This window comes from Lepidothrix coronata, unplaced genomic scaffold, assembly GCF_001604755.1.
Source record: "Lepidothrix coronata isolate B3197 unplaced genomic scaffold, Lepidothrix_coronata-1.0 Scaffold41, whole genome shotgun sequence".
Taxonomy (NCBI): Eukaryota; Metazoa; Chordata; class Aves; order Passeriformes; family Pipridae; genus Lepidothrix; species Lepidothrix coronata.
This window is the reverse complement of record NW_016690221.1, coordinates 1,884,558-1,897,309: the sequence shown is the minus strand read 5'-3', so window position 1 is coordinate 1,897,309 and position 12,752 is coordinate 1,884,558. Positions and strand designations below refer to the sequence as shown.

The window sequence follows — 12,752 nt, the reverse complement described above, 5'->3', positions numbered from 1 at the left end:
AGACTAACAGTGTGCTGGATATGTGTTGGTCTCTCAACTGCCTAAAATGCAATGCTGGACAGGGGCTCAGAGGATGACCTCAGTGGTCAGTGACCACCTCCCCTTGTGCTGCCAAGTGCTGCTGGTGGCAGCCAAATAAACAAAAGGCTCCTTGAAAGATGATAGCCAGAGTGAGAAGGCAGGTGCCTAACTTTAAGAGGATAGTTGGATGCATCTCCAACACCTCTGAATGCTGTCTTTTCTTTGTGTTTAGTTTGTGCTTGTGTTTTGTTTTGAGCAGGTGAGCCGAGGGACTGAGCAGGGGAAGCCAAACCCGCAGAGGCACATGGAGATGGGGACCAGCACCGCTATGGGCAGCAAAAAGAAAATGAGGAGATGTACTATAAAAAGTGAGAGGAAGGCTTGTCTCTGAGCCGCAGGGACTCCTCCACACGGACGATTAACTTCATGACTCCCTCCTCGAGATGCCAGAGACCTGGTGATGTGGGACCAGCCTCAGCCACCCAGGCCTTGGTAGCAGCCCCTGGCTGGTGGCTGCCGAGTACCGTGGGCACCGAGGTCCTCTTTCTCCACAGACGCGTCCCTCCCGTCTCCAAGCCATGAGGAGAAGGGAGAGGCAAGCAAAGCTGCCGAAGAAGCACTAGCCCACGTCTTCCCAGCCCCTGTCCTGTTCCCCGCTTCCAGCAGACCAGGAGCCCCCTCTCCGTGCTGCCCTTCCAGATGGCAGGTCGCCGGTGGGCCGCGACGTCAGCCCTCTGCATGTACGTGGCGGCCGTCTCTCTCCTACATGCCGGCGGGGTGCGGGCAGACTGCTGGCTCATCGAGGGGGACAAGGGCTTTGTCTGGTTGGCCATCTGCAGCCAGAACCAGCCCCCCTACGAGTCCATCCCCCAGCAAATCAACAGCACCATCGTGGACTTGCGGCTGAACGACAACAAGATCAAGAGCGTGCAGTACGCCTCGCTCAGCCGCTTCGGCAACCTGACATACCTCAACCTGACGAAGAACGAGATCTCCTACATCGAGGACGGTGCCTTTTCAGGACAGTTCAACCTCCAGGTGCTGCAGCTGGGTTACAACCGACTGAGGAACCTCACCGAGGGCATCCTCCGGGGCCTGGGGAAGCTGGAGTACCTCTATCTCCAGGCCAACCTCATCGAGACCGTCACCCCCAATGCCTTCTGGGAGTGCCCCAACATAGTGAACATTGACCTGTCCATGAACAGGATCCAGAGACTCGACAGCAACACTTTTCGGGGCCTAAACAAGCTCTCTGTCTGTGAACTCTACAGTAACCCCTTCTACTGCTCCTGTGAGCTCCTCGGCTTCCTGCAATGGCTGGAGGCTTTCACCAACATGACACGCACCTATGACCGGATGCAGTGCGACTCCCCACCTGACTACATGGGCTACTACTTGTTAGGCCAAGGCCGGACTGGCTACCGCAATGCTCTGAGCATGCTCTCGTCCCTCTGCACTGGTGGCTCCTACACTGTGATCCCTCGTTTTATCCCTCCCAGGTACCAGGTGACCACGGTGCCCTCCGAAAGCCCCTGCTCTGAGGAGGAGTGCTCCTCCGGCGACGGCACGACGCCGCAGTTCTCCCTCTTCACGCCCATCGGTGAAACAGAGGTGCGCCCCAACATCCAGGTGAAGCACCTCAACCACAACTCGGCCGTCCTCACCGTGCAGATCCCCTACCCCTTCAGCAAGATGTACATCCTCTCCCAGTTTGAAAACGGCTTCTCCTCCATGATCACCAAGCTCAGGAAGAAGGAGGAGAACATCACCGTGAGCAACCTAGTAGCACAAAGAGATTACACCTACTGTGTAGTCTCTGTCCACCAATACTCCAAGTACAACCACACCTGCGTCACCATCACACCCACCAGACCCAACCGCAAGGAGCCGGTGCCCACCCCTTCCACTGCCACCCATTACATCATGACAATCCTGGGCTGCCTCTTCGGCATGGTGATTGTCCTGGGCGTTGTGTATTACTGTCTCCGGAAGAGGCGCCAGCAGGAGGAGAAGCACAAAAAGGCTGCCGGCAGCATGAAGAAGACCATCATCGAGCTGAAATATGGGCCAGAAATGGAGACCACCAGCATCACCCAGCTGTCCCAGGGACAGATCCTGGGTGGGGAGACAGTGACCCGCATCCCCTACCTACCTTCTGCTGGTGAGGTCGAGCAGTACAAGCTGATTGACAGCAGCGAGACCCCCAAGGCCACCAAGGGCAACTACATGGAGGTGAGGACGGGTGAGCAGCCCGAGAGGCGAGACTGTGAGCTGTCCCTGCCGCCGGACTCCCAGGGCTCTGTGGCTGAGATCTCCACCATTGCCAAGGAGGTGGACAAGGTGAACCAGATCATCAACAACTGCATTGATGCCTTGAAATCCGAGTCCACCTCCTTCCAAGGGGTGAAATCAGGGGCAGTCTCCACGGTGGAGCCTCAGCTGGTGCTCTTATCAGAGCAGATCCCCAGCAAACATGGATTCCTTTCCCCCGTCTACAAGGAAAGCTACAACCACCCTCTCCAGCGGCACCACAGCATGGAGGCGGCCCCCAAACGCTCCAGCACCTCTTCCAGTGGCTCCATACGGAGCCCCAGGTCCTACCGCTCCGAGGGATCGGGCCACAAATCAGAAGCCAAATACATCGAGAAGACATCCCCCACCACCGACACCATCCTCACTGTGACACCGGCCGCGGCCATCCTGCGGGCAGAGGCGGAGAAGATCCGCCAGTACAGCGAACACCGGCACTCGTACCCCAGCTCGCACCAAGGGGAGCAGCACGACAGCATGGGGGGGAGAAAGCCCTCCATCCTGGAGCCTCTGACCCGCCCTCGCCCCAGAGACCTGGCCTATTCCCAGCTCTCGCCTCAGTACCACAACCTGAGCTACACCTCCAGCCCAGAGTACACCTGCAAACCATCGCACAGCATCTGGGAGCGCTTCAAACTCAACCGCAAGCGGCACAAAGACGAGGAGGAATATATGGCAGCCGGCCATGCCCTACGCAAAAAGGTCCAGTTTGCCAAAGACGAGGATCTCCACGACATCTTAGACTACTGGAAGGGTGTCTCTGCCCAGCAAAAGTCCTGAGTCCTCACATAGCTCGTGACTTAACACACTAACTGGACCAAAAGAAATCCGCAGCAGCTATTTTTATTCAGACTGTCTTTGAAACAAAATAAAATTAAAAAAAAAATAAAAATAAAAGAGAGAACAAATTATGAAAAATCTATAAATATTCTATATAATATATAAAGTGAGATATTAAAATGTCCTCACGTTGGTGAGACGCACCAAATTTGAACACGAACTTTGCAGAACAAACAAACTGTGGAGTGAAAGAAAAAAAAAAGTTTTGTTTCATTTTGATTTTTTAAAAAAAAATGAGAAAAAAAGAAAAAATTGAATATAAAATGAAAATGAAAGAGCGGGCAGAGAGCTGAGGTCTGGCGTTTCCCAATATTGCATTGCATGAATCCCTATTCCGTGATTTTGTGGATTCTTTGTGAACAGTTTGTGTTCTTCCTTTCCTTCCAAAATCAACAGCGACAAAAACAGCAACAAAAACCAAAAAGAGACCAGAAGGAGCTCCATCTTTTGGGCTGTTTTTGCAAACGGAGTCTTCCAGTTTAGACTTTTACTCGGTTGAAGGCCCGTTCACATTTTCACTCATTGAAAGGTTTTACCACACATTGCATTGTAAACCGAAGTCGTTAATTGTACAGAGAAAATTTCTATATTTGCAATGTTTGCTGTATAATGAGAAAGAGAGAGGAGAAAAAAAACAATACTACATCTACTAAAAATATATATATATATCTATATTCACCTGTTTGTACCAGGTTTTAATCATGGATTTTAGAGAAAGAGATGGAGTTTTGTTTGAAGGACTTTTTTGTTGGTTGGTTGGTTGGTTGATGGGATATTTTTTGGAGTGGGGGGCGAGTGTTTGGATTTCTGAGTGTTTGGTTTTGATTTCTTCCTCCAATTGTCTGTGTCTGAGTTATTCTCACTTCCAAGTACATTGAAGAAAAGAGGCATGTACCTGGAAAAGCAGAATACCTCACTTTATTCCAGGTGGGAGACCATCACCACCAGGAACTGGGAAGGGGATGAGAAGTGAAGGGCTTTTGGTTGAGCAGGTGGGGTTGCTCCTGCAAATTAAAAGGTATTGATCTCTCCCCTTAAACAGATGTATCTGGGGCGTGGTGGCCCTCGGGATCAGCCACTGAGTGGGGGTTATCCCTTCACTTTCAAGATGGGGAGGTGACAATGAATTAGAGGAGAAAGCCTCTTGCTGCGCTCCACAGAAGGACATTATTGAGGGGTGATTTTGCTGAGAGAGAAAACACTGAGCATTTACAGCTTGCCCATACTGAAATACCTCTGACCAGCCCTTGGGATTCTGAGACTGAAAGGCTCTGTGTCTGTGTCTCGGGTCCACCCAAGTACATACATGTCCCTCAACCATTTCTCTCCAATGCTGGTCCAAGATTCCATAGCTGTTTGCCCCATCTCTAAAATACTCACAAATGATGCCCTGCTCATGGGGTGAGGAGGAGAAGGGAGATGTTGAGGCCATGAAGGCACTCCCAGGCCACCCTAGTGGCCAAAGGATGCAGTTTTGCCCTGATCAGCTCCAGCTGAGTCACAGATCCTCATGTCTCACTTGCCCCACGACTGACACAAAGTGGGGCCTTCACAAGGGTCCAGGAACTGCTCTGCTCCCAGGTGAGTGTGTGGGAGCCCAGTGAGCCAGCAGAGTGAGGTGATAAGCTCCCCAAATGCTGCCCTGTGAGGCCCTGCTGCTTGCCAGAGTTTTTCCCTTACATCCTGCTCACAAGTCTCTTTGGATGGACATCCTGAGTCCTGACGGATGAGCACTAGGGCCCAGGAGCAAACCATATCCCATCCTGTTATTTCAATATTTCAAAGCGATTTTGACAGGTATTCTTGCAAAAGGTTATGTTTGTTCAGAAAGGAGCTGAGCCAGGAAGACACAGAGCAGGCTGGGAAGTGCATGAGTTCATTCCCCATGGTTATTTGTGTAGACAATAAACCATTAGCAGCATTTCATAATAAAAACCAGGCAATTTCCCCTGGAACAGATTTGCTCTGCCTGTGCAAAGGCACGTTCCTCCACCTCCTCCAGGTGCCCCAGGTACTGCCCACAGCATGTAGCTTCCTGGGGCTGTCTTGCTTACCAGGCAGTGAACAGGACCTGGAGAGGGAAATAGAGGATCACCCATCTCTTGTTCAGTGCCATCACAGCAAGTCATTCCCCAGATCTAGCTGTAGCACCTGGACCAAAGCAAACCCTTCAGCTGAGACAGCCTTCCCTTGCAAACCCTGAGTGCCTCCTCATAGAACCATAGAATGGTTTGGGTTGAAAGGAACTTTAAAAATCATCCAGTTCCAACCCCCTGGCAGGGGTGCCACCCATGAAATCCAGTTGCTCAGGGCCCCATCCAGAGCTCACATCTTGAAGAAACAGGAGTTGGTCAGCAAGGATGGATAATAGAAACACTAGTGGGGCCTCCTGGCACTGTTTCGTGGTCTCAGGAGATTCCTCAGCAAGAGGCTGGGGTGGTCCAAGGTGGTGGCAGTTCATGAGTTAATTTGGGCTCAGGTGTCAGCGTTGACAGTCACTGATAAATACCCAAAGACCTTCCTCAGTCTCTCCCCCCACTGAGACCATTCCCACACCAGTGGAGTGTGATGCCTTGCTGTGGAGGCAGCTGCCAGCTCAGCTTCTTACCTGGGGCGATCCATTTTGCTCCTCTGCCTCTGTTTCCTCCTCTGCAAAATGCTTCCTTGTGGTGTTGAGGGCGTAGGCTGGCTAGGGAGGCTCAATTAATTAATTGCCTGTCTGTGAAGCCCGTTTAGCTCCTAGAATAAAAGCTGCTATCGAAATGCAAAGTTGTTAGTGGCATAAAACAGCAGGAGCAGTTGAAATCAAAGCCTGATTCTGTTTTCACACCAGGATTTCACTGGTCATAAACCAACAGAGACTGACACAGGAATGTGATACAGCAGCACTGGCCTTTCTAAATTAAACACTTCCCACATGCAAACTGCCTGAAAAAAAGTAGGGTTAGAAAAAGTCAAGGCCCCTCTATCTCCAAGATATCTCCAAAGGAGGCACCAGCACATGCATCACCCTGTACCCCATTGTTGGTGGGGCCTCACCACAGGTCTCCAGGTGGCTCCTGGGGTGATGGAGCAGTTGCCGTGCTGCTGAGCACCTTCCAGCCTCCTTTCTCTCCCTCCAAAACAGGGTGCAGTACTGGCAACCATGGTCCACATCCCTCAGCAGAAGATGCAATAAAATGAGCTGTGAAAAGAGCCAGACAAGAAAATGGAAGAGGTCCCACTGTTCCCAAAGCCACCACCCCATCCATAGAGCTCCAGGGGTGCCTCTGCATGGGGCCTGGTGAGCTCTGTCCACAGTGCCCTCCATCCCCTCCAAGGCAGTCACCTTACAGACCCCTCCAAGGGCAAAGGGGGAAGTTTACCAACTGTGACCCATTGTGTGCTTTTCTTTGTTGTTTTGTCTCCTGTCCAACTACCAAAGCTCTCAAGCTGCTTATGCAAAGAGAAGTGGCACCTTGTCCAGTCAGGCTGTTCCTGCAACCCCAAACCCATCCAAAGCAAGGGGGCCCCTCACCAAGCAGAAAGGAGGGGGCATGGAAAAGGCATGTTGGAGTGAGGAGGAGGGGAGGCCAAGGGAAATATTTCTCCTTTGTTTTGCCCCACCTGAAGGGGCAATGGGGACCAGTGAACTGGGAACCAGCATTGAAAGGCACTGCCTATGGAGGTTCCCATATACCCCTCCTTCAGCAGTCTGGGCTTTGACACTGGAACAAAGGGAAGGGAAAAGGAAGGGAGGGAAAGGGATGAAAGGCAGGGAGAGGTGTGCAGGTCAGAGGTGTGGGAGCACCTTTGCCTGGCACAGGACAGGCAGCAGCCCCCAGAGAGGCCAGCAATGGCATCAAGCAAAGCTGCTCCAAGAGAGAGTTTTTTTAAGAGTGAGCAGTTGTTTCCCTGTGGCAATGAAACAGAGAAAAGGAGCAGAGGGACCCGTTGCTTCTCTGAGAAATTTCCTCACTGGCTGAGGGTGGAGGGAGCTGTGTCTGCTCCTGGGAAACGCTCTTGGAGAGCCAGGAAAGCAGCTGCCCATGGCTGTGCTGAGCTGCCCCCTCACCACTGTCACCTCTCCAAGGATGTCCCTGATGAGCCCCAAGGGAACAAGCACTCCTGTACTGCAGGGTCCCTGGGCTGCCTGCCAGGCACAGGGTGTGTACAGGATGTGCAGACCCAAACCCACCTCAGAAAGCACAGCTCTGCCCTCCTCTGCCACAGGCACCAGTTGTGGCATTGAAGGGACACTGACACAGCTGATGTGCAATAGGATGGTGTCCTCCGACATGGATTTCAGGTTCTCACCACAATGTCACAGCCTCTGCTCTCCCAAAACTCTTTGGGCACTTGTGTAGCTCTGCACCTGATCTTCACTCCCTGCCGCTGGCTGCCACCACCAGCCCTTGACCCCTCTCCCTGCCACTGCTCCCTCTCAGCCCTGATCCTGTGAGCCTGCCCACCACCAATAGCCACTGTATGGGAATCCTGCTCCAGGGCTTCTCTGCTTCCTTCAGTCCCTGGGGCCATGTGGAAATGCATTCTGCTGATGCCCTTTCAGTATCCACAAAACTACTGTTATTTAAACCACCTGTCTTCAAGGGCAAAACCAAGGTAGGACTAAAAATCCCTCCCCTGATCCCTCCCCCAGCATCCCAGGTAGGACAGCTTCTTCTTGGAGCATAAATCCAAGCCCACATTACCCACAGCTCAATCCTCACTCTGGTCCAGAGCCAGCAAAGGTCCCTGCCATGTGTTGCAAAGTCTGTGTGATACCTAGAGCTTGGATATTATTTAAAAACTTGTAAATTAGGACAGAAACACCCCTCCACTCAGACATGCACCATTTAAGCCCAGCGCTCCAGAGGGCATCCGCCAGCCCTGGTGTGCACACTGGTTGTGTCCATCTGTTCCAAAGCATGGCCTGTGGGAAGAGCCACATTCACAGAGAGAAATGTGGGGAGCAAAGGGTGACTGCCTGCCCAGCTGCCTCCCCAGTGCAGCAAAGCACTTGAGAGGGAATGTGGCAGCCCTGGAGCTGGTGGCTGCCTTTTTCTTCAGGGCTGATGGGTCCTGGAGGTGTGAACCCACCTCCAGGCCAGCACTGGAGCATGCTTATGGCTTCAGCTGAGTCTACCATGAGAGCAGGTACAGATCCCATGCGAGGGGTCTGCAAGGATGCACGGAGGCCCTAAGGCAAGAAGCTTCTCCCATTTACCACCCTGACTGTGACAACAGCCAGATTGCACTGGCTTTGATCAAATCAAGCCAGTGACTAGTGGTGTTTGCTGGGTGATGGCACCTCTCCTAGGGCTGCCAGCACCACTGGAGCCATCTCTCTTCCAGCCCCACTGATGCTTATGGCTCAGCCCATGCATCCCCACCCGGGTGATGCCCAGGGCCACTGGAGAGCCCGAGGCAGAGCAGGGCCCTGGGCACATGCCCCAGCAGCCCAGCCAGCTCCTGCTCCTTCATGATCCCTCACTCTCAGCGACCCCAGCCAACTTCCTCCCACTCCACTTGAAGATCAGCCCTTCCCTGAATGAGGTCTTGGTGAATCAAAAGCTTCGTTGCTCGAGAGCCCCAAACTCATCCCTGTGGTGGATGTGGCTCTGCAGGAGTCAGGAGCAGCAGCACAGCCCCCGGCGGCCTGGCTGCCTGTTGGGCTCTGGAGCAATAAATCACCCTGTCTGCAGGAGAGAGGGTCAGCAGGGGTGGAGGACAGTGCGGTGGAGGCCTCATCATACAAATCCTTTGGGCGAGGAGGGGTCTGGGGGAGGCTGTGGGAGGGTGTGCTGCGGCGCGGCTGGACCAGACCCAAGAGCGAGGATCGATGAGGGTGATTGAAGCCAGCACGCACTGCGTTGGGCTATTTTTAGCACAGCCAGAAGAGCAGGAATTTGGGAGCCCAAGTCAGAATTTATTTGCATCTGTGAGTGCTCGTCAGGGGAGGACCAACAACAACACCCCGCTGGGGTGTAGCAGCGCCCTGATGCACATTTTGGGACCTGCCCACCTCGGCTTCAGCACCTCTTCGGTGCCTCTCCGCTGCAGTGCCCTGTGGGGACAGTGTCACCACCCCAAGGCTTGGAGCTGTGAGCACGTGGATGCACATGGACACAGGATGGAGAGAGAGCAGAGGAGAGGGTAGGGGATGGACCTCAGGGGATGAAGGGGTTATTTGTGAAAAGCACTGATCCTGCCTTAAATGTGTAGGAGGTGTGAACAGGTCTTCTAGTGTGGCTGCAACAGTGCCTGGGTCCACGGAGCGGGGCCAGGCAGGTGTGGACCTCAGCCCCAGCCCTCTCCTTCAGCTCTTCCCTCCCCATTTACACACCACAGGTTTTCCACTGTGGGGACCTGGGTCAGTTTTTCTGGGTAGGTGTCCAGAGATGAAATTGTTCTCCAGAGAGGTGTATAGCACATTTCCTTTCCTTCACCACTTGGATGCCAGTGGTGTCCAAGGCGCTGAAGGTGCTGATGGGCACAGCCCGTGGTGCTGAGAAGCCAACCCAACAGCTACCCTGTAGCTTGGAGCAATGACTTTGGCTTCACTTGAATTTACTTAGGCTCCAAGTTTTCATATCTCCTTTGTGGCACAGCCTCTCAGCCTTTTACCCCTCTCAGCCAGCTCGCCAGCACCACCAGAAGGGTGGTAGAGATTATACAAATGCTTCCTTGAGAGTTTTGCTCATTTTCACCTTCCCCCCACCCAGGACTTAATGGAGGGAAACCATCTGATCCAGAGTGAAGCCAGTTTTCTGAATTCAGTTTCCTCTCTGCAAGGGATGAGAAGACAAAGAAGTACCAGGGATGGGGATTTTCATCAAATGGGGAGTAGCCAAGCAGGATGTTAGCTTTTACTCTCTGCTGCCCTTTCTTTTGGTTCACATTGGATGTGAACATGGCTGTTTCCTTCCCTCTGCAACTTCCCTGTCCCTGCAGAAAACCAAAGGAGCCTGCCAAGTCTCTGAGTTTGCATGTGTACCTTTTCAATAATTCAGTGGGAATGTTAATGACACGGGTGTGTTGTTGTTCCTGCATGAGCCAATCACTTCTCACATCCCATCAACATCTGTTTTTTTTCACACTCAGCTCAGCTGTTGGGCAACAGCCATTTGCTGCTCACCTTTACTTGCCTTGCCATTAAAAGGCTCATTAATTAATTAATCCTTGCTTTCTTTAGGACTAAAATATTTCCATTTCTGTCTTTTATCAGTTTTCTCATGGTTTATATCCTCTCCTCTCTGCACCATGCAATGCCCTTTTCTAATGAGCTCCTCTCTCTGGTCCATCTCATCTATTAAGCTATGTGAGTGCTGTCTCCTGCGTCGTCTTGCTCATCTCCTGGGGTCTCATCTGGGTCTATCATGTTCCTTAGTGTTTCCAGCTGTGAAAGGAAATGATCAGCCTCACCTACAACATCCACAATTTCCTCCCACCCCACTCGCCTTACTCACAGCCCTCCAGTCTGGCTCATCCCCCCAGAGCATCCAGCTTTGACAGCCTCCTCCATCCTTGCATGAGCCCCTGGCTGGATTGCCCTGATTTGCAGGGTTGTGATGGAATGCCTTAAAGTTTGTGTGTGGTGCCTGCAGCTTGTCTCTGCTGGTGGCCTCTTAAATCCGTTCCTCTCTCTCAGCACTGATTTTCCACAGCAGAGCTCTCCTTGGGCACCTCCAGCTCTGCAGTCAAGAGCTCCCAGCCCATCCGAGTGGCAGGAGGCCTCTCTGGGTACTGTGAAAGCTCCTCTGTGGTCTCACAAGTAAACACTGGCACTCTTCATGAGATGCAGCTAAATTAATTAATCTTGTTCTACCACATTTGGAGCCAAGACACAAAGGTTCCCGCTCCCTGCAGCTGGGGCTTAAAGACTGCTTCTCCCAAAAGTGCCCTCCTGCCCCACCTGGGATCTGTGCTGCAGTAAGATTGGAGGAACAGGAGTAGAGCAGTTCTTGGGAGTCACTCCAAGGGGCTGGCAATGCCAACAACGCACTGGACAAGTGGCCACGGAGTACATTGACACAAATCATCCACCACTGTCCAGCTGAATCATCCCAGCTGTGTCCAGCTCAGTTTAGGCTGACAAAGATCTCGTGTGCACAAAAAACTCTTGTGTTTTGAGCTTTGTCACCAGCCATCTCAGGTGTTGCAATTTGTTACCTCTCCATACAACCTTATCTCAATTATATCCTCAGATCACTCTGTCTGTAACAACACTACCACCCACCACAGAGCTGGCACACACACATCTCTGCATGGAAAATCCCGGGCAGCCCCACACATGAGGAACCCTTCACCTGCTGACAGCTGACAAGCGCTGAGCTGCTCCACCACCGCCTCCAGCCTTGCAGGGCGATCACAGCTCCTAAAAGACAGTCAGATGCAGACACTGGGACTTGGGGTATGAGATTGCCAGCAGAGGCTAGGGAGGGCAGGTGCCTGGCTACTCCTGATGTATTTCCATGGCAGAGCTCGTAGCCAGGGAGGACGGTGAGGTGAGGGGTGGGCTGGCTTCTCCTCTCCCACCATCTCACAGTTCTGTCCTAGACACTGCTGCTCTGAAGCTGTCAGGAGATGGATTCACCTACCAGTGTGAAGTCTGAGCCAGTTCCATTCTTCTGCAAAGCTGTAGACATATAAGGGTGGAGATTTCCAGGTCCAGTGAGGTATTTTGGCTGGCACCAGGGTACAAAACCATCCAAAGACTAAGAAACTAAAACAGCACAAGGCATTGCAGGAAGCTGCCAGCAAGTGGGAGGAGACAGCTTATCCAGGGACCTAATTTAGCTGGAAGGAAAGAGAAAGGATGCAAGATGTTCCCCTATTAAGAAAGAAAAATAACATGCAAGAGCAAGGAGCCAGAGGTTGAAGTGCCCATGGGAAAGTGGTGTAGATGCATTTGAGTTTAAGAAGCCAAAGCAGAGCTGGTGCAGATGCTGGACCCAGAACCAAGGCTGCTTTAACCCAGGGTTTAGAGGCAAAGGTTAGGATGAAGCTTGCAGAGACCTGGAAGCCACTGAGGTGGGTGAATTGTAAGTGGCACTGTGTTTAATCTGAGCAGAATGCATGAAACCGAATAATGTAATTACTTAAACTGAGTATTCAGAGGGAAAAATAAAGCTTTGCAGGGAAAATAATAATACTTAGCACTTGTAATGTGCTTAGCATCTTCAAAAATTGGTCAGCCATTAACTGATTGCTCCTCTGCTAAGTCCAAAGGCTAATAAAAAGGGATGGTTCATTTAGTTATTTCACAGCTGAGCTTCTCAATAAGGCATGAGGAAGTGACTGTTGCTCTCAAGCATGCTGGTAAATAAACAGTTGGAAGTAAGAAAAAGCAACATCCCCCCAGCACTTGGTCACAGTTTCATGCTCAGTTCCTTCCTTCCTTACCTTGAGCTTGTCCAGTCCAGACCTGTTGACAGGGAGCTTGTCTGAAAGTCTGGACATCATGGACGGTTCCAGGTCTCCAACAGTTCCAAAACTTGGTGTTTCTTGCCCAGGAACTGCCCCTCTGCCAACATGAGCAGGGATGTGGAGTCCATGGGGCATTTGTCTGTGGGTGGATGGGGTGGGTGATTTGGGCTTGG

The 12,752-nt window shown here is 52.0% G+C and overlaps 1 protein-coding gene across 4 annotated transcripts in view; it reads left to right on the top strand.

Annotated features, from left to right (window-relative positions):
* Positions 1–3,849, top strand: part of ELFN1 (extracellular leucine rich repeat and fibronectin type III domain containing 1) — a 102,766-nt gene extending 98,917 nt beyond the window's left edge. For all 4 annotated transcript variants that reach the window (XM_017813654.1, XM_017813652.1, XM_017813655.1 and 1 more), the window contains one exon: positions 281–3,849. In XM_017813654.1, the coding sequence (XP_017669143.1) occupies positions 721–3,111 (2,391 nt within the window). In that variant the 5' untranslated portion in view covers positions 281–720 and the 3' untranslated portion in view covers positions 3,112–3,849. The remainder of the gene's footprint in view (positions 1–280) is intronic.
* Positions 3,850–12,752: the final 8,903 nt, after the last annotated feature.